Below are 23,151 nucleotides of genomic sequence, written 5' to 3' on the forward strand. Positions count from 1 at the left end.
CATTACAGATCACATAGACAAAGAGACTACCAGTGAGAGATGTCTTAAATTCAGAAGAGTTTGCTGAAGAAACTGAGACACATACAGTGGGGCAAAAAAGTATTTAGTCAGCCACCGATTGTGCAAGTTCCCCCACCTAAAATGATGACAGAGGTCAGTAATTTGCACCAGAGGTACACTTCAACTGTGAGAGACAGAATGTGAAAAAAAAAAAAACCCATGAATTCACATGGTAGGATTTGTAAAGAATTTATTCGTAAATCAGGGTGGAAAATAAGTATTTGGTCAATAACAAAAATACAACTCAATACTTTGTAACATAACCTTTGTTGGCAATAACAGAGGTCAAACGTTTACTATAGGTCTTTACCAGGTTTGCACACACAGTAGCTGGTATTTTGGCCCATTCCTCCATGCAGATCTTCTCGAGAGCAGTGATGTTTTGGGGCTGTCGCCGAGCAACACAGACTTTCAACTCCCGCCACAGATTTTCTATGGGGTTGAGGTCTGGAGACTGGCTAGGCCACTCCAGGACTTTCAAATGCTTCTTACGGAGCCACTCCTTTGTTGCCCGGGCGGTGTGTTTTGGATCATTGTCATGTTGGAAGACCCAGCCTCGTTTCATCTTCAAAGTTCTCACTGATGGAAGGAGGTTTTGGCTCAAAATCTCACGATACATGGCCCCATTCATTCTGTCCTTAACACGGATCAGTCGTCCTGTCCCCTTGGCAGAAAAACAGCCCCATAGCATGATGTTTCCACCCCCATGCTTCACAGTAGGTATGGTGTTCTTGGGATGCAACTCAGTATTCTTCTTCCTCCAAACACGACGAGTTGAGTTTATACCAAAAAGTTCTACTTTGGTTTCATCTGACCACATGACATTCTCCCAATCCTCTGCTGTATCATCCATGTGCTCTCTGGCAAACTTCAGACGGGCCTGGACATGCACTGGCTTCAGCAGCGGAACACGTCTGGCACTGCGGGATTGGATTCCCTGCCGTTGTAGTGTGTTACTGATGGTGACCTTTGTTACTTTGGTCCCAGCTCTCTGCAGGTCATTCACCAGGTCCCCCCGTGTGGTTCTGGGATCTTTGCTCACCGTTCTCATGATCATTTTGACCCCACGGGATGAGATCTTGCGTGGAGCCCCAGATCGAGGGAGATTATCAGTGGTCTTGTATGTCTTCCATTTTCTGATGATTGCTCCCACAGTTGATTTTTTCACACCAAGCTGCTTGCCTATTGTAGATTCACTCTTCCCAGTCTGGTGCAGGTCTACAATACTTTTCCTGGTGTCCTTCGAAAGCTCTTTGGTCTTGGCCATGGCGGAGTTTGGAGTCTGACTGTTTGAGGCTGTGGACAGGTGTCTTTTATACAGATGATGAGTTCAAACAGGTGCCATTCATACAGGTAACGAGTGGGGGACAGAAAAGCTTCTTACAGAAGACGTTACAGGTCTGTGAGAGCCAGAGATTTTCCTTGTTTGAGGTGACCAAATACTTATTTTCCACCCTGATTTACGAATAAATTCTTTACAAATCCTACCATGTGGATTCATGGATTTTGTTTTCACATTCTGTCTCTCACAGTTGAAGTGTACCTCTGGTGCAAATTACTGACCTCTGTCATCATTTTAAGTGGGGGAACTTGCACAATCGGTGGCTGACTAAATACTTTTTTGCCCCACTGTAGAGTGATCAACACACTCAGGCCAGCTCAAAGACAAAGTGTTATACTACTCACACAGTTCAATACATGTTTAAACACAGGCTCTGGAATCTTAATGGCCTGGCCTGTGGCAGATTAACTATTAATGTAGGTGATCTGGATCTAATCTGTCTATGCCGTGAATGGAGGATAAATGTGTTTTTGTGTTTCAGAGAATTTCCCTGTGTCTGGTCTCCTGTCACATACCAGGTCACAAACAGAGATGAGGTAAAACTCTCATTCATTCTCACGCTTTAAGACTATGAAAAATCTTAAAATGTGCAAACACACTTTTGTCCATCAATCTGTTAGTATATCCACAATCCAGCTGATTTTTATACATCCTCTGAAAACTGGACTCTACCGAATCCATGTCAGTGAAAACACCACCAGCAAGTTTGGTTTGGTAGTCCCATTGGTCAGCGGGAGTGTGGTCAGCCAGAGGTCACTGGGTATGTGTCTCCTTGTCTTCATGTCTGCATCTGTGACTGCCTTTTTTCCTGTCTGACCGTCTCGCTGTCTCCAGGTTTTTTGGTTAGGGAGATGGTGATAAACTGGTGCCACCGAAGATTGTTAGAAAGTGACTCTACTCCACCACCTCACATTAGAAGAAAGCACATGATCAATGACATCACTCTTCGCTACCGCAGCCGCCACTCTGAACCTGCCTTTTACTCTTCCCTTTTCTATGAACCCTAATCTGCTAGCCCTGCAATTGTGTGTGTGTGTGTGTGTGTGTGTGTGTGTGTGTGTGAGTGAGAGAGAGAGAGAGAGAGAGAGAGAGAGAGAGAGAGAGAGCGAGAGAGAGAGAGAGTATGAAAGGGTTGTTAAGTTAGCCAATCAGACAAAAAAGGTTCTGTTTCAGCCTCCAGCTAAAGACTAGACTAAACATTGAAATTAAAGATAATATATACAGATATTGTATGTTTTTTTTGTTTTAAAAAGGAAAGCAAAAACCTGTGTACTTTAAGAGTCTTATGTTCATCCCATCAGCCAACTAATTGGTCCTCTGTTGAATTACATTGACCATTTTATAGCAAAATACCTTTACAATGCAAACTACAGAGCATATGCAATGACACATCTATGTTTGTTTTTGTTTTTTGTTTTTTTTTTTGGGGGGGGGGTTAATATAACTGATTAAACTCATTGACTGATGCAATCATTTTTGGTCAATTGCTGATCCATGACCAGTCGGTAAGCAGTAAGCCGGTGTGTCCTGGGTCTACACCAGGCCCTCCTCCAAGCAAGACATGCTTTGTTTGTTTATGAGAAGCAAACTAGTTTTCCGGGTCATGTGAAGGTTAGTAAGACTCAATTTACATTCCAGCTTTCTGGCCTGAGGCATGTGTTTTTGTGATACACCAGAGTGTCAAAGTAATCTGATTTCTTGCTTGTGAAAGTCACTGAACAATCAGAAACAAACTTCATGAGGGTGGTCTGAGAGCCCAAGTCCACTGGCGCCCTGTGCTTTTCATTGTTCGCCATGTCACAGAAGATCAAAGGGTCTGGAGAAGTCATGGACAATGTTATGCAATTTAGGGGGACATATTTATGGAGGCATGCACAGACCTATAAATGCTGAACAATGGCACCCTGACTGCCATTAGGTGTCTGGATTAAATCCTTGGACCCATTGTCAGACACATCAGTGCTGCAGAGGGTCCTCCTGTTACACATCAATACCTGCGGCAAGAGTATGCAGGTAGCTTCTGGATAATGAAGGAATTAATACCTGACCTACAGCCAACAAAACACCTCTGGGATATTATGTTTCAGTTCACCCAGCACTGTGAACTTGCCCCTCAGACTGTCCAGGTTTTCAACCCAGCAGTAGGACCATTATTTGCTGCTTTATGCAAGGAAGAATAGGAGTACCACTAGACATGCATGTTTCTGACCAAACATGCTCCATGAGGGTTGCCTGAGATTAACTAGTGGAGCCTGTGCTTACAGCCAAGCGGCTTTAGCATTTCACTGATAACATCAGAACTGGGAGATCTGCCACTGGTGGTTCTCTTCACAGATGATGGTGCCACAAAGTTTCCAGACTCAATCATTCTAGGTCTAAGGGATGAGAGGGTAATGTATACTTTGCAAATAAATAAATAAATAAATAACAGGATTCGAAGAAGGAGTCAGAATTCAGAGTCAACGTAAACAGATAACGGTGGTTATTATAACAGTATCAACTAATTATAACTAGAACAAAACAATCTTCAACCTGAAGATAAAATCCTTTCTGAGAGGAAGGAAGGAAGGTGCGGCTGGCACGTCTACAATTGGAGGCTGAGGAGAAGGCCCAGAACAGGCGGGTTCAGCTCGAAATAAGAAGGCTGGAGATCAGTGTTGGTCAAGTTACTTGAAAAAAGTAATCAGTAACTAATTACCGATTACTCCAACACCACTAGAGGCAGCAGATAGAGATAGGTTAGAGGGACCCATATCTGTCATGGAGATAGACAAAGCAATTCGGGGTATGAAGACAAGAAAAGCGCCGGGCCCTGATGGGTACCCAAGTGAGTTTTATAGAACATTTGCTCCCGCACTGATTCCCTTACTTTGCAGAGTATTTAAGGAAGTTCTTGATAAAAAAGCTCTGCCCCAAACAATGTCACAGGCCTTGATCTCTGTACTCCTTAAGAAGAATAAGGACCCACTTAAATGTGAGTCATATCGCCCAGTAAGTTTACTTGGATGTGATTATAAAATACTGACCAAAGTACTGGCAGCTAGAATTGAGCTTGTTATAAGTAAGATAATACATCCTGATCAGACAGGGTTTGTTGCAGGTAGACAACTCTCCAGCAATCTCCGCCGTCTGTTCAATGTAGTATATACTGCTGGAGATAACATTATGCCAGAGATTGTGATATCCTTAGATGCCCACAAAGCCTTTGATAGAATAGAGTATTACTATCTATTTATGGCCCTCGAGAGATTCGGCTTTGGTCCAACATTTTGCTCGTGGATTAAAATAATTTATTCGAGCCCCCAGGCTATGGTGAGAACGAATAATATCATATCTGAACCCTTCTCTCTATTCCGGGGAACAAGGCAGGGGTGCCCTTTGTCACCCCTGCTCTTTGATGTGGCAATTGAACCCCTTGCAATGATGCTGAGACAGGCTGCTGAATTGGTAGGGATACAAAGGGGGACACAAAACCATAGGCTGTCCTTATATGCTGACGATCTCCTCCTTTTCCTGTCAAACCCTGCCACTAGTATCCCGGTGGCCCTCGGTATTATCAAAGATTTTGGGAGGGCGTCGGGCTATAAAATTAATTTAGACAAAAGTGTTCTTTTCCCCATTAATAAACAGGCGAGGAAACTTTCTTTCCGGGCCTATCCCTTTGCAATACATAAGGATAGATTCACATATTTAGGTGTTAATGTAACTAGTAAGTATAAAGATTTACTGGACTATAACTTTAAAGTTGCACTGGACAAAGCGAAATTAGATATGGAAAGGTGGGCATCGCTCCCCTTATCATTAGCAGGGAAGGTAAATTCTGTTAAAATGAATATACTGCCGCGGCTCCTCTATTTATTTCAGACGATACCGATTTTCATTCCTAAATCATTTTTTAAGGAATTGAACAAATGTACGTCTGCCTTTATTTGGAAAAAAAACTGTCCCCAGGATAAGAAGGGAGTTTCTTGAGAGACAGAAAGAAGAGGGAGGCCTGGCTCTGCCGAACTATATGCACTATTATTTTGCTGCTAATATACATAAGTTGTTATTTTGGGTCAAAGAGTTAGATGAGGATGAAACCCCAATATGGGTTCATATGGAAAGGTATGTCTCTAGTCCAGTGTCCCTGCGCTCCCTGGTCTGCGCTCCTCTACCCTTGAGCAAACATCTTTACACAAACAACCCGGTGGTATCTAATTCTCTGAAAATTTGGACTCAATTCAGATCACATTTTAAAAACAGAACCGCCCTCCTGTCTGCTCCCATCTATGGAAATCAATTGTTTCCCCCAGCCCTCGGGGGAACAGCCTTTAGGGAATGGCATAGAGCTGGGGTGGAATGTGTCAAACATCTTTTTAAAAATGGTACTTTTATGTCTGCTGCTCAACTGGAAAAGGACTATGGAATCTCCTCCAAGACTAATTACTTTAGATATTTCCAGGTTCGGGACTTTGTGAAAAAGTCATTCAGCCCCTCCCTCGAGCTTCCACAAAGCGGATGGATAGACGAGTTGATGGACACAGATCCGCCTGCTAAGGGGACAATCTCCACGCTATATACACATATTCAGAATGTGGCTTCCCCCTCCCTGGACAATGTAAGATGGAAATGGGAGGAAGAATTGGAGCTGGACATTTCAGAGGTTGACTGGGGGGGGGGGCTGTAGATCTAGTACACTCTGCTTCTATATGTGTGAGACACGGATTGATACAGTTCAAGGTGTTACACAGACTCCACTTGTCACGGGAGAAACTGGCAAGAATGTACCAGGGGGCCGATCCGACCTGCCCCAGATGTAAACAGGTGCCAGCCAACTTATGCCACATGTTCTGGTCTTGTTCCAGGCTGAAAGACTTTTGGGCTAACATCTTTAGAACATTCTCATTCATTTATAATAAAGATATGGAACCAATGCCTCTGACAGCCATCTTTGGTGTGGCACCGAGGGAAACTCAACTAACAGCCTCTCAGAGGAAGGCAATAGCATTCGCCTCATTGCTGGCTAGGAGATTGATTCTATTTAACTGGATAAAGGCAACACCGCCATCCCATAAACGCTGGGTGGAGGAGGTGATGGCACACCTCAAATTAGAACATCTCAGATTTACTATACAGGGCAACACCAAGAAATTCTTTAGGGTCTGGCAGCCTTTCATTTCCTATTTTGAAGATGAGTTTCCATCCACTCCATAACTGGCAACTCCCCCCCCCCCCCCCCTTTTTTTTTTTTTTTCCTTCCTCTGTCTGGGTATAGTTTTGTCTTACACTGTGTGGTAGGACTTGAGTTCGAGCTTTTCTGTATGAATGGTATGCTTTCTGAAAACTCAATAAAAACACTTTGATTATTATTATTACCGATTACTCCCCCAAAAAAGTAATCCCGTTACTTTACTGATTACTTACTTTCAAAAGTAATTAATTACTTAGTTACTTAGTTACTTTTTAGAAACACGATTTACAACCTGAATAGGTGATAAAGCGATAGATCTTTCAGCCCAGTTCTACTTTTTCTGCATAATCCATCATACAAAATGTAATCAAATGGAAAAGTCTCTTTTTAAAACTTGTTTTATAGGTTTTAATTTTATGCATCAAGCAAAAATTTAATTATATGCAACATTCTCTGACTCGAAGAAATTTGTTTAACATTTAAACTTATTTTCTGCACATTCCAGCACATAAAATATTTTTTTGTGTGTGTTTACACTCACTCTTTCAAATAGATGCAAGTAAAACACAGCAGAAAATAAATAAAGTCAAAGACTCAGCGGTCCTGTTGCTCTATTTTCACCTGTAAAGCAGGAGTGGGGTAGGCGGAGGTGTGCTCTGGTGCAGGTGTGCAGCGGTCAGTGGAAGAATCCACGAGTTTCTCTGTGAGTTTCCCATTACGTGGTAGCGCACTCCCGCTGCTTGCTTGGAAGTTTAGGGGGTTTTTCGCTGTAAAAAGAAGTTTTCTTTCCACGCACAGCGGACACTAATGTTTTTGTCACTTTTTATGGAATCAAACTCAAAGTAAGGTCAGTACTTCCACGCTTTAAACGCTGCACGCTCATACTCTCTCCCGCACTCGATATATGATGCACTGTTGATCTGCACACAGCTGTTGTCACTAACGGCGCACTCGCTTACGTCACTGTCATGAGACATTCTCGCAAAAAATCACGGTTTTAGTAACGCAGTAACGCAGCGTTCCTACGGGAAAGTAACGGTAATCTAATTACCGTTTTTGCAATAGTAATCCCTTACTTTACTCATTACAACTTATCGAAGTGTCTGAAATGTAACATTCCAACTTCCCCCTTAGTGTGTTTGTTGGGCAGCTTAGATAATGTCACTTCAGAAAAGAATATCGCCCATATGGTTTTCACTGCCCTATGCATAGCCAAGAAAACAGTCCTCATGAACTGGAAAAATAAAAATAATCTTAATTCTAACCAATATAGAAATTATCTATTAGATTACATTAGTCTTGATACAGCCTCTGCCACCACATCAGATCAATTGCTCTGGGCTCCTTTGATCAGCTCCATCACCTAGTGGGGGTGGGGGGTCATAGTTTGGTCCCGCCTTCACTGTTGTGATTGGTGTGGGGGTAGGGACAGGCTTAGGGCGTCGGGGGGTTCCCCGGAGGCATCTTCCTTGGGGGGCTCAACCCGGGGTAGCGGTCATGTCCGGTTAGGGGCTCTGTTGGCTCTCCGGTGACTGTTTCCTCGTGGCTGCGTGCAGCGGGGCTAGGGGAGGGTCTGTGCTGACGGACGTGGGTTACTGACCTGGTAGCCTGGCTGGCCCTGGGTGGGTCCGGGATGGGCGTGAGGTTCTGGGGGCGCTCCGTCTCTGGACCGGGCCTCGGGGGCTTGGGTCCTGGTTGGTGTGTTGCCGGGGTTGTGGGCGGGTGGGTGCATGGGGGCCCAGCCCTGGAGCAGGGTGCCGCCGGTGCGTCGAGCCACCTGGGGGGCTCTTCAACTGGTGGGGGAGATTGTCACATCTTGCAGGAGCTTTCCTCTCCTCAGGAGCTCCCTCTGCAGGAGGGGGAGATACAGGAGAGGTGGAGGAAGATCTCAGCCTGGGTGTTTATTGTCTTATGTAGTCTGGAAGATGAGTGGATGGTGGGGTGGGTGCAGTTTTCTCTGTGGTGGGGTTGGGTGGACTGTCCCGGGCTCTGTGGGGCCGGGCGGCGCTGCTGCACTGGGCCCGGTCTGGATGGGCCTGGGCCCCCTTTCCCTGGCGGGTCGTGGAGTACGGGGGTGCCTACTGGGGTCAGCGGGGGAGCTGGCCCCAGGGAGGGGTCACTTGCCCCTCCCTTCCTTCCCTCCCCATCTCCAGCTGCCTCCCTCTTCCCGCTCCACCACAACCACCCACACATGCAGGGCCTTGGAGTAGGGGTATGTCACCAGGGTGCAGAGGAGGCTACCCCCCCCCCCGCCTCTGTCCCCTTCTGGCTGCCTCTGCCTCAATTTTATCCCACAACTTAGACATTCACATTACTCACACTCTCATTACACATACATATAGGATCTTGGGGGTGGGCACGATACACGGAGTCCAAAGTACCATCAGGGTGTACACCCCACCCCTGGCATCGTTGCCCACCTCTCAATTTTAAATACACGTAGACATTGAGGGCTAGCAGGAGGGACCATGCGCTTACCTGCTGCTCTCTGGCAGGTAGCTCCATGCCCTCCTGGGTTTTAAATGCACCTTAGAACACACATGCATCAACATTACAATGAGCGGGTGGAGGGAGGTTTGGAGTCTTCTCTCACCCCCGTTCTCTGCGACCTGCTGGAGCAGGGGGACTAGGAGGAGGAGTTGGCCGTCCGACTGCGGTCTGGAGTGTGGAGCCTTCCTGCTGCTGCGGAGTCGGGGCGGTCTGCCTCCCCCCACCGCAGGGAAAAGGGAAACACCACCTGGGTCTGGGTGCAGTTCCCCCCTCCAGGGGCAAGGGTACCTAGACCCGGTTTGTAGAGTACGCTTGGGGAGTGTGATCGTGTGTACAACGTCTCTTTATGTCTGTCTCCACGTTGGTTGAGTGTGGAGTAAGTGCATATGAGAGCATGAGGGTGGGAATGGATGTTTGTATCTGTGTGTGCCTGTATGTCTGTGTCTATATGTCAGGTTGGGTGTCAGGCGCCACCTCTCTGGGGACATCTCAGGCCCTCCAAGGTTTGGAGGCCTATCTCCCCCTACCACCACTTCCCCTGCCAGTGACAGACGCCCTCAGACATCGGTGCGTTGGTGGTTCTTTGTGTCTGGGGATGGGCGTCCAGGTACACACCGGCTCACTCCTTGGCGGCCGCTTATCGGGGCCTGGAGCCTGGGGCTCGCTCGGGCCACTTCGGAGGTGGGGTGCCCTCGGCCTCTCGGCCTGGGGCTCGGTCACTCAGGCGCAGCTGGCTGCCGGCGGAGCTCACGGGCGCGTCACTGCAACTCCCCCTGGCTTCTGCTCCGCGGCTGCTGAGTGAGCCCTCATCTGGGACTCTCCTCAGCTCTTTCCGGGACAGTGGCGCAGCTGCCCCTCTGTTGGTCTTCCTTGGTCTCTTGTGTTCTGGGGGCCTCTGGATGTCTGGAGTTTTGATCTCCTCCATACCTGCTTCACGCCCTGGAGGACGGGGCTGTGGCCCCCCCACACCCTCTAGCAGATTATTACATGAAGGAACCTTTTAAAAAAACAAAAAACAAGCGCGTCCATGCTCACAGGTGTACACACGGGTGATCACACCCACAAACTACACCCTTTTTGGCCCCTACCTCAAAGCACACTGTGTTCTGTTGATCTTATGTGCTGCACAATAATGTTTAACATTTAGTATTTACTGTCATATTCCCATATATCATTGTGATGTTGTTTATTCTATTACTCTTGTTCTCTTCTGCTTGCTTTCTTTTTTCTTTCTCAGCAGGTGATCCAGGTGATTGATATATGCATTTTTTTTTTCTGCCCGTTCTGTTGGTTTTTGTCTTTTGCCCTTCTCCCCCGTCCCTCTTCTCAGCTGTTTCTCTTTCCCTCTTTCTTTCTCCCCTTCTTTCCCCCAGTCAAGTCTGTCCCGTATTCAGTAAGTGAAAATAAAATAAACAATAAAAGGTGAATCAAATGGACCATTACGGCAAGGCTGGGATGGTCAGTTTGGTAAAGTAAATCCGTTGGGCATCTTTCTTTGCCTTTAGACAACAATTCTGATGCAAAAGAGCCAAACGGGACAGGCAAAAAAAAAAAAAAAAAACAAACTTTACTCATTACCTGAAAAAAGTAATCAGATTACTCATCTCTGCTGGAGATAGAGGCAGATAAAGCCGTTAGGCTGTGAAAGCTTGAGCTGGAGGCTCAGTCTCAAGCCTCATCTGTCTCTGCTGACAATTCCGGTTCCACCTCCTCGTCCGCTTCTCCTTTTGATATTAGTAAGTGCATTACTTTAGTGCCTGCTTTTAAAGAGGCTGAGGTGGATTCTTATTTTGCAGCATTTGAGCACATTGCTGGTGCTTTGCAGTGGCCTAGTGAGATCTGGCCCCTTTTATTACAGTGTAAACTAACTGGAAAAGCCCAAGAGGTGGTAGCTGCGCTTCCCTTAAAAGACAGTTTGGAGTATTCTTGTGTTAAATCAGCTGTGTTGCAAGCATATGAATTGGTTCCAGAAGCATACAGGCAGAAATTTCGGCTACAGAGGAAACGTCCCTCCAAAAACGTATGTGGAGTTTGCCAAGGAAAAAGGTATCCTCTTTGACAAGTGGTGCTCTGTAATGTAATGTAATGTAATGTAATGTGCTAGTCCCCATAGGGAAATAGTTCCTCTGCATTTAACCCATTCACCCAGTGAAGCAGTGGGCAGCCACCTGTGCAGCGCCCGGGGAGCAGTGTGTAGGGACGGTACCTTGCTCAGGGGTACCTCAGGGTAGCCGTTCAGTGGAGTCGAACCCCCGACCTTCCGATCATGGGGCCACCACTCTACCTACTGAGCTATCCCTGCCAGTGTCAAAAGCCAGTGATTATGATTCATTGTGTGAACTGATGTTGCTGGAAGACTTTAAAAAGTGTCTTCCAGAGAGTATAGTGTTATACCTGAATGAACAGAAAGTAACCACTTTAGCGACTGCAGGAGTTCTCGCAGACGAGTATATGCTCACCCATAAGTCCTCTTTTCTGGTTAAAGAGAAGTCACAGTTTAGTGCTGTGCAGCAGGCTCGCACTGTTAAACCCTTGGGCTCTAAAGAGAGTCGAGAGTGTTTCCACTGTCATAAACTGGGACATGTCATTGCGGACTGTTTGGCCCTGAAACGCAAAACAGTGAATTCTCAGCAACCCAAAGGTGTTGCCTTTGTGAAAGCAGCGTTCCATCCTGAGGTGCTTGATTGTGGTGGTAAGGTGCCAGACCCTTGTTGATCCATTTATCTTTGATGGTTTTGTATCGCTAACTGATAAATTCACTGATCTAAAATCGGTGCGCATACTGACACCGGAGGGTCTCAGACCTTAATCCTTTCTAGTGCTTTACCTTTCTCAGCAGACAGTGCGTGCGGATTTAATGTTGTGCTGCGTGGAATAGAGATGGGTTATGCTCCCAGACCCGTTCACCAGGTCTATATCAAGTCAGAACTCGTTACGGGATTTTTCCCCGTCGCAGTATGCCCAACCTTACCCATAGAGGGGGTGGCCATGTTGCTAGGAAATTATAATGCGGGCGGATTAGTGCGTCCTAGTCTGGAGGTGCTGGATAAGCCCCTCAGTTGTGATGCCCCAGATGTTTCTGTGACCCTAAAGCTGTACCCAGCCTGTGTGGTTACTCGTGCCCAAGCCTGTAAAGATGGTGACGTTACCCGCGCTGATTCTGTGTTGATGACCTCATTTTCTTAGGAGGGTGCCGCGTTACCTGACGACAACAATGTTTTGTCTTCCCCAGACTTGGTGAATCCTGAGGAGCCTGGTCCATCTGTAAAAGATATTCCACTGCCTTTGACCAGAGAAAACCTGTCGACAGCTCAGATAGCTGGCGAATCATTAAAGCCATGTTTTAAGCATGTGGTAAGTGCTGAGCAAGCCAACCATGAGCAACAAGCCTATTCCATAGAGCAAAATGTGCTAATGTGTCAATAGTACCCACCTGGTGCAGGAAGTGTGGACTGGGGTCAGGCCAATGCTCTGGCTAAGCAGCTCATTGCCGTTTCACAAAGAAAAACGAAACACTTATGATAAGGCTTCTCTAAAAAGACACCTCAGAGTAAGTGATAAAGTACTTGTCTTACTTATTTTACTCACTTACTTATTTTTACTTGGTTACCTTAAAAGTACAAAATCCCTGCTATGCCACACTTCTGTGTTAACTGCACCCGACTTGATGCAACCATGCAAGTTAGAAATTGACGCCAGTGCTGTTGGGGCTGGAGCAGTACTGTTGCAAAAAGACTTGCAGGGATTGGACCACCCCATTTGTTATTTCCACTGCAAATTTAATCAGCATCTGTTAAGTTACTCCACCACTGAAAAGGAGACATTGGCCCTGTTGCTAGCTCTTCAGCACTTCCATGTGTACTTGGGGTCTGGCACATTGTAGCGTACACTGATCATAATCCACTTGTATTTCTTGCCCGAATGTTTAACCACAATCAAAGGCTCATGCGATGGGCCTTGCTGCCACAAGAGTACAATTTGGAGATTCGGCATATAAAAGGATCAGAACCTGTACTAGCTGATGGCCTCTCCCGGCTGTGAGTATGACTTGTTTTGTTGTCTGTCACGAATATTGAAATCTGTGTATACAAAACATAGTCTTGTATTTTAAGGGGAGGGGTGTTACGGCCCTGGAGAGAGTGAGACTACCCTTTTGTGCTTATGCAAATCTAAGTGTGCCAGACCTCGCGGACGATTGGCTGCCTGGAGATCCCATGACCACTCCATGACCAATTGACTGGCTGATTGTCTGCACCTGGGAGTATAAAAGGCTGAAGATCCTTCACACTAGGGGGGAAACTGCTGGTCTGAAGTGAACATGCAGTGGCCTCCTCGTCTGCTTTGCATGTTAAACCTGTTTGCTGTGTTGCTCTTTGTTTAAACCTGATATACAGCTCAACTTAGTTTCATTAGAGTTTTGTGATCCTGGCTTGCCTTAGTTACCCTTAGCTTTTATTTTGTGTGCCGCCAGCCTGCTTTAGTTGACCCTTAGCTTTTACGCCTGACTGTTTCGTTTGTTCTTTATGTAATAACTATATGCCCAGTGGTCTGTTGAACAGCCCTGTCGGTTTTCTGTTTAAAGTTTGACATTAAAACCTTTTACTTTACTCAGTTTTGTGTGGGGGGGCTTGTGTACGTTACTCCTCCCCTGACACCTAGCAGAGGGGGTCGTAACACAGTACTCTTGCTGCATTAGAAAAAAAGAGGCTTTCTCTTTGCAACCCTTCCTTGCATGACGTACTTGTTGCATGGGGCTTGTTCAGTATTTTTCCAACTGTGCTGTCATGATAACTGATGCCTGCAGAGTCTGAGATCTAGCTCTTCTTCATTGCCTCTGATTCTCTGTGATTATCGACCTTTGGGCATTTCATCTTGGGTCTCCCTCCTTCTCCTGCTGAGGTGGAGACAATTTGTCAAGATGTGTGGCTTCAGGTCTTTGGTACTCTTGGGGGATGCGGATGGCCCAGATCTCATACATACACATCATCTCTCTCACTCACTCACTCACACACAAAACACAAGGAGATTGTTGATTTGTATATTTGTATTTCTATTTGTACTCTATCCATTATTATATTTTCTTCTTTTTTCCTATTTGTCTTCAATTTCTTTGTGCTTGTTACTTGTGCGTGTTAAGAGAGGGTGTGAATAAAGTAAGGCAGTAAGACAAAGCAATGATTGTTATGCCTGAGCAGTATATTAGCTATGCTCAGCAGAGGACCAGAGCCAGGAGGCACACCACAGTGCTCCAGACCTCTCAGCTCATTTTGTTCAGAGCACAGAGAGAGGGGATGAAATTGAAAGTTTGGATGACCTGGAGTTTAAACGCTTTAATCAGACACCAGCAACAGATCACAGGATAAAGGGAAGTACAGGAAAAACTATGAACGCTCAAGAAAAGGTGGCTGAAGGCGAGTGATAAGGAAAGAACCCCACTAAATGGCATGGACACTGTTTTTGTTCATCACCACTGCTAGAGGTGGAGGGACGCAGTGCAGAGGTGACATCAGATGACAGCACAAGACATCCTGCCTGCCGAGAGTTCATGGACGATGTAATCATGATGACTTCATCAATCCAATTGATGAATCTGACAAAAAACACCTTCAGCATCCAAAGGTCAGAGATTCTAACCCAAGAACAAGGGATCCGATGTTTTGGGAAGAATTATGAGAGCTCTCTGAAGGACACTGCTAATCTCGGGGACACCAAAGCTCAGCTAAGCACCTGGCTCATGGCAACAGCTTGGATGGTTCAGCTTCAATGTTTGTCTCACCGTGTGCAATGAAGTCCAGAACTCCCCATCTTTAAAACCCCATCCAGCACCTTATTGGGTTTATCCTGAACAGTAACAAAGATGGTGCTTGAATACAAACACCCAGAGAGACAAGTAACTCAAAACTCAAAAGATTTATTGTATTAATTGTAAAATCAGTAAAAGAATCACAGTGAAAACAAGACATGTGAAAATCCAAATCAGAAGTGAAAATTGAAATAAAATTTTTCAGCTTACTAGAGTAAAAATATCAGTGCTTGAAAACAAAAAACAAACAGCAGAAGTAGTTAAATGTATCACTCAGTTCAGGTCATTCAATAATTCTGACCAACATCCATACAGAAGAGAAGCATTAAAGAGAAAATCCTTTAAATCTCACACAATTTTAACTCAAATTAAATATTTATGACAGTGAACAGTCACATCAATATTGATGATTTAGAAATGAAATACATCCAGTGTATATATGAGAAAGCCAAATAACCCAAATAAAAACCGAAGCAGTCAGCTCTGATAACTTCTCTTGTACAGCCACAGCTAAAGTGAACATCTATCTTCTTTTAAACAAAATATTAATAATTTTTCCAAATCAATGATTTGATTTTAATGATTTTCTTTTATTTAAAACTGATATTCTGTCATATTTTAATTTATGTTCTAAATGTGTGTGGTGTGTATTAATTAATTAATAAGTGTTCTTTATAGGTAAAGAAAAAAATCAGACCAGTAATCATAGATAATGGCATTTACTCAAACCAGCCACAAATAAAATATAACGCTTGTAGATAAATCCGGTTTGTCACTTAGCCCTTTACCAAATAAATTATCTCCTGTCAACACAAAATAATATAATTAAGACATTTTGTGCTTTCTAATATTTCAGTCCTTAATGAATTGCTAACATTCACTCAAATTTAGAAAAAAAAATCTAACAAAAAACGAAGATTAAAATAAGGCAAATTTGTGATGTATGTGATGTGATGTGTACATTTGGCAAATTTCTCATTTTCCCGTTTCTGGCCAAGATTCACTTTGATACTCTCTAACGAGCTTGCAGCCAGTCAGTAAAACAGAATTTCGGTGTTTTTAGGAAGAGCAGGCGGTTTTTGTTTCAGAATCAGCAGGAAGGAGTGTTTGCTCAACCAGCTCAGCATTGGATTACAAAACAGAAAGCGTTTCTGTCTACTGAATGAACTCATGGGCAGTGTGTCAACAAGTACTGTGCACTTCAGTGATAAATGTGCTCTTATCAGTGTAAGCTTTATAGGAGCCACATGCAAAAGGTTAATAGCAGTAACTAAGAAATCCGATGCTGACGGGGATCAAGGAGACCAGCAAACGTCTAATTCGGCTGTCTCTCACCCTTTACCCTCCCCTGTTGCTTGTCATGTGTTTCTTTGGTGTATTAAGAGTTTTTTCATGTGCAGAGGTGGGTTTTTTTTCTGTTCTCAAACTGATCTCCCTGTTGGAGGTCAGTCTGGGGGGGGGGGGGGGGGGGGGGGGGGGGGGTGTTATTTTTTTCTCCTTATCTTTCCTCATGTGGTGCATTTTCCATTGTTATACCTCTCTGACCCGTCTTCCCCATGTGATGTTTTTTGTAATGTATGTATGGTCGGAGGGTAAGATGGCGCCACCATTGCATGCAATAGGTCGGAGGCCTTATGAAATTTCCCCTTGTGGGACTAATAAAGGTATATCAAATCAAATCAAAGAGCAGGCCTGAGCTGAAACCAAAATTTTAGACTGTTCATTGTGAGTGAACCGCCACTAGTGTACATTCTGTTACATCACTAAACCTGTTAAATTAAAACAAAGAAATCCACACGCAAACCAGGAATGTCGTCCTCAGACATTAGTCTTTCATGAGCCAGGGCTCATGTTTCATCACCACATGCAAATACACACACAGGCATAACTAGAGAAAGAAAGCGAGTGTGAGACAACTGAAAAGAAAATCTGCAGCAAACAGCAATTAGAGCTGACTTCTGAATGCTCGTACCATTTTGGAGGAAAATCCCAGGTGGCAAAATACGGATATGTTTAGCTTTTATACAATATTAAAACCTATTTCAATCTAAGAGTACAACAGCCAATGGCTCTACCCACTTTCATATTTGCAAAAGGTTAATGTAAATATGTAAACACGACAGGCGACTAAATCAGCTATCGCTCTCACACACCAGTTCCACTGTAACTTAACTTTAGAAACTTTAGGCATAGTCTGGTGAATTGGTCTCTCCTTACTCTAAGGAGTTACATTTTATTTTACTGTGATTATTGTATATAAAAAACGAATAAATCCTTTAACAGTCAAAGGACAGACAAAGGAAAAACAGGCATTCTGGCAGCATCTGGCTTCTTTTTTAAAAAGGTAAACAAAGAAGAGAACCGTTTACATTTTTTTTTTCAGAAGGGTCCCACACAGCTCAGTGAGAGTGGGTTAGATGATTTGGCAATAAAGAAGTGGCAGAGGCTTTCAAGGTATGGGTCAAAGTAACATTTTCTGCCATCTAACATTTCTATATAAAATAATTTAGGACATGCTATTTTCCTGCATTAATTTGTGTGGTTTTCAACCTCTTCTGAAGAAAAACCATCACCACCTTTTACACAATTTGTGCAGGGTGGATTAAAATAAATGTATATCAGAGAGATGGAGAACTAAAAACACATGTGCGTCTACAAGCTGGAACGTAGACATCTACTAATATATCGATCGAATCCCTTGATAGTTTTCAATGCAAATCACCAAACCAACATTCACTGAGTAATTTGTTAAGATTTCTAAAGAGTCTAGAAGATGGTAAAAAAGCAAAACCCAGGAAGGAGAAACCAGATTAAAGTGAACCTTGCAGTCAGAAGTTCTTCTTCTTCTTCTGTTAGAGGAGCTTGGGCCTGGATGGGTTAGCTCTGACTGAGGAATAAGCCCCAATGTGACTGATGAGGTTGGGTTCTACACTATGGGACCTCTGCCCAGGGACTGTCCTGGCCATTTGATACAGAACAATGTCTTTAGCATGCCCTTTGTAGCAGAATGAACTGTCTAGATACTCAGCCACCCTTAATGAGGCATTGCCAGGGAACAACATGGCTGGGGTGCAGCACTCGGTAGCTGGCGAGACGGCATACAGCTGTGGGGAAATTCTCCGGACTTCTAGAAGGTAATGCCGCCCCAACAACTCTGCAGCGGTCATAAAGTATAGAGTGAAAAAGAGGAGATGGGTAGCGGACAGGGTGAACGAGAAAGAACAAGGGTTCCAGTAAGGAAAGCTGAGGAGGAGAGCCGTTGCGCCAACCAATCCCAGCCCCACCCACTCCAGAATGCGGTATGGCTCAGGGTTCCAGTAGCGTTGTAGCCTTTCAGGATGATATAGCTTGATGTAAAGAGTGTGAAGAGCAAACCTACGTGACAACAAATCCTTTATAACAATGAAAAAGTCATTTCTTGGCAAAGCATCATCTTCTAGAACGACAATATTTTTAGGCTTCACCAGATCCCAGCCTCTGCGGAGACAAAAGACATAATCCCTCTTCTCCTTTTCAAAGGTATTAATTCGCTCCTGTATGCTCTGCTGCTCCTGAGGTGAACGCCGGACCACCCTGAAGTGGCTCTCCAGCACCTTGGCATCTTGATTTTCCTGCGGGCCACTCTCCACATCACAGACCAGCACCTCCGCGCACTTCTGCTCCCCACAGCTTCCCACAATGTTACTCAGCTGCAGCATTACCTGGAGCAGGTAGTGGTAGTCCCGTGCCTCCTTCCGCCTGGCTGTTACCACAGTGACCAGCAGTTCAGGATGTTGAGTGAAGTTGTTGAATCTGGACGTTGCTGCAGTTGAAGAGCTCTGCCAGAAGTGCAGAGCCTCCTGACCTCGATCTAGGCTTTCCCGCAGCACCACTTCACTCATAGAATCGAGGTACATGGACTTAATGAAGTAGTAAGAGTACAGCAGACGATGGCAGCACAGAGGAAATATGACACAAAATGTGATGATGGACAGGGCGAAGGCTTGAGTGACTGTGCTGGACCATCGCAGGTACTGGCTCAAGAACACTTTCCATCGAGGCATTGGGGAATTTGTCATGTGATGACAAAAAAAAAGTCAAAAAGAATCTGCTCTGGAGGATTTAGGTCAACATTTACAGTGTCCCAATATGATATAGCAGTCCACTAGCACTTACCACAGCAGTGAAACGTAATGACTGTGGCTGAATAAATGGCTGTGATCTGATAGCCTTGTGGAAAATGAGTCAGCTATTGGTTCTTCTTCTTGTCCACAGAGTGGTAAGAGTTTCAGCTCAGTCCTTGTGGTCTGTTTCTCCACTGATGTCTGTAGAGAGAGACAAGGTATTTCTCAGTTATAGTTTTCAGCTATCCTTTAGATCCTACATTAGAAAACTACTTGCTAGTGGTAGTTCATGTGGAAAGTTTGACACAAACTGGAAATGGAGCACAATAACATTCAAAGTAAAAAATTTGAAACCTTTTCAAATGTATTGCAGTGGTAAGCACAACGTTTTATTTTGAAGGCAAACATTCTCTTTTTCTAGTTTGTACCAGATTTTTGTTAAATATATTCTTTGCATATTTAATGATATAATACAAATAATGAACATGAATTTTCAAGGATAAATGTTTTCTTCTTTTTAAAAGGCATTACGTTATCAGATTATTCCATGATAAATCAGTGAGTGCATGCCATGTGAACTGCTTGGAATCAGCAATTTGTTTTTTTATGTTCGCTTATACAGTGAAGGCAAATGGTAAATGGCCTGTATTTGTATACCGCTTTACTAGTCCCTAAGGACCCCAAAGCCATCCACTCATTCACACACTGGTGATGGCAAGCTACAATGTAGCCACAGCCACCCTGGGGCGCACTGACAGAGGCGAGGCTGCCGGACACTGGCGCCACCGGGCCCTCTGACTGCCACCAGTAGGCAACGGGTGAAGTGTCTTGCCCAAGGACACAACGACCAAGACTGTCGGAGCCGGGGCTCGAACCGGCAACCTTCTGATTACAAGGCAAACTCCCAACTCTTGAGCCACGATCACCCACAAGGCATGCAACATTTTACCATCATATCATTACTGTATGATGTATAACTATAGACAGTACATGGGGCTGGTTGAAATATAGCTTGTTTTCCTCGGATCAAAAATGAGCCCAGGTTTATGGTAAAGAAGTGACTGAAGTGATTGTTTGTGAAATTGTTTGGGCGACTGTGGCTCAGGGGGTTGGGAAGCGTATCTGTAACCGGAAGGTTGCCGGTTCGATCCCCGGGCTCTCTGTCCTGGTCGTTGTGTCCTTGGGCAAGACACTTTACCCTACTGGTGTTGGCCAGAGGGGCCGATGGCGCGATATGGCAGCCTCGCCTCTGTCAATCTGACCCAGGGCAGCTGTGGCTACAACCATAGCTTGCCTCCACCAGTGTGTGAATGCGAGAGTGAATGAATAGTGCTTTGGGTGCCTTGAAAAGCGCCATATATAAATCCAATCCATTATTATTAAACCTTCAAATTCTTGTTTTGTCAGTTTGTAACGCTGGCCCATTTTTACTCCCTCCTTGCACTTTCTTAATCAAGCATTAGCAAACATGAATTTGAAAAAGATTTTATCCTTAAGGAATCACACCTAGACGTTGAGCCTGGTATAAAATATAGATGGAAAGGACATCTTTTAGACTGTTCTGACCACTTGGTGATATGACCCATTAAATCTACCCCAAAAGCGCTTTTGAAGATTTCTGAGCTGTCAGAAAACAAAGAAAACATCCATGAAATCAATGCTTGTTTCTGTTACTTCACACATACCTGGTATAAAGTTCTTATACAAATAAATAAATAACAGTCTTCTTAGATTTAGCTTATGTTATATGGAATGACCCTTAAAAATAACCCTAAATGCCAGAATGTTGACATTGCTCACACACACCTAAGTAAAGTGAGAGAGGTATTGATTATACTGAACTCCTCCTTCACTGTGGTGGTGGATACAAAACCATTAGTTAATTTAAACATGTTAAAAATGTGAGTACCAAAATCACAGGTGGGAAGTAACAAAGTAAAACTACTTATATAGAATTTTCAGGTATCTGTACATTACTTAAGTATTTATTTTTCTGACAACTTTTTACTCTTACTCCCTATATTTTTAAACAAATTTCTGTTGTTTTGTTTTTTTCAGCACAACTCCGGAAAGACTGCCGGTACCCACAAGTTGCTGTTGTGCTACTTCAGCATCTAGCTAGCCATACAGAAGAGGAGCAACAATAAAGGTGTAACATGTTGTGGCAGGTTATTTCAAATGCAACTATAAGCTCAGCAAACATTAGCAAACGCTCAAACTGCTTGTAGCACAGTGTGTTGCTAGCTAAAGGTCCAACTGTTGTATTTCACAGAGAAAGAGAATAGCTAACTTCACTCAGAGATGGGGAAAGATAAGAAAGGCAGGAGAAGAAGAGAGGTTAGATTTAAAGATAAGGACTGCTCAGTTCAGCTGGATAAACTGGAAATTTGAAACTAACATGCAAGTCCTCATGTTTTTAAGTCAGATAGGGTCCTGACATGTGACATTGCTTTTTTTTTTTTTAAATTGTGAAACATGCTGCACAACAAACTGAGGCAGACTAACTCGCATTTACATGATTTTTAATAAGTTGCGTTTCTCTGAGTGTCATGGGTCCCTGTGTAGCTTCAGCATTGTCTTTGAAGTGTCTTTGGGTGTTTCCCTACCCCAAAGCCCGCTTTTTCTACAGTCTTGTGTTCGGGTGATTGTCACCGGCAATAGTGATAAAGGGTAAAGTAGGTTTGGGGCGGATTTCACCCAGTGATAGTGTTAGTGTACAAAATCAGGCGATCTTGATTTTTAGCGATAATATTCTTGTTTGCTCTAATAAGGTTGCTCTGCAGGTTAGTGCTGGATAAACAGGTTAGCTTGCTGTACTGTGATGGATTTAAAGTAAAGAGCAGTGTGTGACTGGTGCACAGTGGCTGCCTAGTAAAAAGTTAGTACAAGCAGTGTCCTCTCAGTGTTGAGGATGGAAATCAGCCAAGACAACTTATGAAACGTCTGCTGACATCTGGCTGAATTCAAGTGTGTACATCCACAAAGAGCAGCTGGTAGCTGATAACAGCCTGTACATTAAGAACATCTGCTGGAGCTCTCAACAGAAATTATTGTGAGTTGTGATTCTTTCCCCCACACTGAGCGATTACATCTGACTTTAGGAAATTATGATTCTAGAAATACTCCACGCATCTACGTGTTGCGATAACCCCCGTGACAAGACGGTAGCCCGAGTAAACGTTTGCTAACAGTAAGGAGCCAGCAATCAGGGAAGCACTGAAATCTTCCGTAAAGGAAGTGTGGCTCACATAATATGCGCGTTCACGTCGTTATTTTTAGATAATAAACTATATCGCGCTTTAGTATTTACAAACTCCGCGCGTGTGCCAACAAAGCCGTGGACGCCAGTAAAGTAGAAATAAACTCAAGAAATGTTACTGTGCTTTTTTCGCTGTGGTCGCTTTATTTTTTAAAAGTGAATAACAGATGACACCATACGGCAAGAAACACGGTCTGTGTTTAAACAGCGCTCTCTCTAAGCTCTGGGTAACACCACGGATCAGTCAAAGTTAGTAAAAACACCCAACACAGGATTGTTTGCGCTTAACGTGCCAGATTAAATTCTGTTGCTCGCGCCGTCCCAGCGCTGTGAAATACGGATCAAAGATCACGTTACGCCGCGTGAACCATCCGAGAATGAGGAGGGCCTCAATTCAGACATTCTGAGAGAAAACACGGCAGACAAATAAATAAACAACACTTACACTTACTTGCGGTCGATTTCCGTTCCTCGCTAACATGACCGAACATCACAGCAACCTCCCCTAAGATACGGCAAGTGACCCGCAGTAAAATACCGTATTACTGAGAACACAGTCGCAGAGGTGCATACTGCTCCTGATCAGCAGGTGGCGCCACCTGACACAAGAAATGCATACAGGAGGGGTCTTTTTTTCTGTTCTCACTAATGAAAGCTACCTTCCGCTTCTCCCTTTTTCACGACAGCAGAAAACTCAAAAACATTTTAAACACTTATCAGGGACACAGAGTTGAGTGTGTGATAATCATAATACTGCACACAATAAACACTGCAAAAGGAACAGCTCAGCCATAAGTGACACACATACACACAAACATACAAACAAACATATTTCATCCACTATTCAATGATTTAACAACACAAACTGAATCAGATTAAAACATACATGAACATCTTCACTTTTCTGCACTCCTTCCTGTT

General features: G+C 44.2%; 2 protein-coding genes and 1 long non-coding RNA gene across 9 annotated transcripts in view; 2 read left to right on the forward strand and 1 right to left on the reverse strand.

Moving 5' to 3' along the window:
- LOC308395700 (ral GTPase-activating protein subunit beta-like) overlaps positions 1-2,824 on the forward strand; it is a 33,244-nt gene extending 30,420 nt beyond the window's left edge. For 5 of the 6 annotated variants that reach the window (XM_080880654.1, XM_080880655.1, XM_080880653.1 and 2 more), the window contains exons 31-33: positions 1,884-1,938; positions 2,023-2,162; positions 2,237-2,824. In XM_080880654.1, the coding sequence (XP_080736780.1) occupies positions 1,884-1,938; positions 2,023-2,162; positions 2,237-2,409 (368 nt within the window). In that variant the 3' untranslated portion in view covers positions 2,410-2,824. The remainder of the gene's footprint in view (positions 1-1,883; positions 1,939-2,022; positions 2,163-2,236) is intronic. The other variant, XM_080880656.1, reaches the window with a different exon arrangement.
- An 8,328-nt stretch (positions 2,825-11,152) lies between these two features.
- Positions 11,153-16,325, forward strand: LOC308394829. Its single transcript, XR_013971295.1, has 2 exons — positions 11,153-12,419; positions 13,007-16,325. It is a non-coding gene; the product is annotated as an uncharacterized lncRNA (long non-coding RNA).
- Positions 16,326-16,338: 13 nt separating this feature from the next.
- Positions 16,339-22,813, reverse strand: pgap4 (post-GPI attachment to proteins GalNAc transferase 4). Of its 2 annotated transcripts, none has more exons than XM_080879387.1 (2): positions 22,682-22,813; positions 16,339-19,172 (listed from the first exon to the last, which is right to left on the reverse strand). In XM_080879387.1, exon 2 carries the CDS (start codon positions 18,924-18,926, stop codon positions 17,721-17,723), a length of 1,206 nt encoding a protein of 401 aa, XP_080735513.1. In that variant the 5' UTR covers positions 18,927-19,172; positions 22,682-22,813; the 3' UTR covers positions 16,339-17,720. The 2 variants fall into 2 exon arrangements, with proteins under 2 accessions (XP_080735513.1, XP_080735512.1); XM_080879386.1 differs by having other exon boundaries at positions 22,676-22,808.
- Positions 22,814-23,151: the final 338 nt, after the last annotated feature.

The sequence above is a fragment of the Rhamphochromis sp. 'chilingali' genome, assembly GCF_963969265.1.
Source record: "Rhamphochromis sp. 'chilingali' genome assembly, chromosome: 4".
In the NCBI taxonomy this organism is placed as follows: Eukaryota; Metazoa; Chordata; class Actinopteri; order Cichliformes; family Cichlidae; genus Rhamphochromis; species Rhamphochromis sp. 'chilingali'.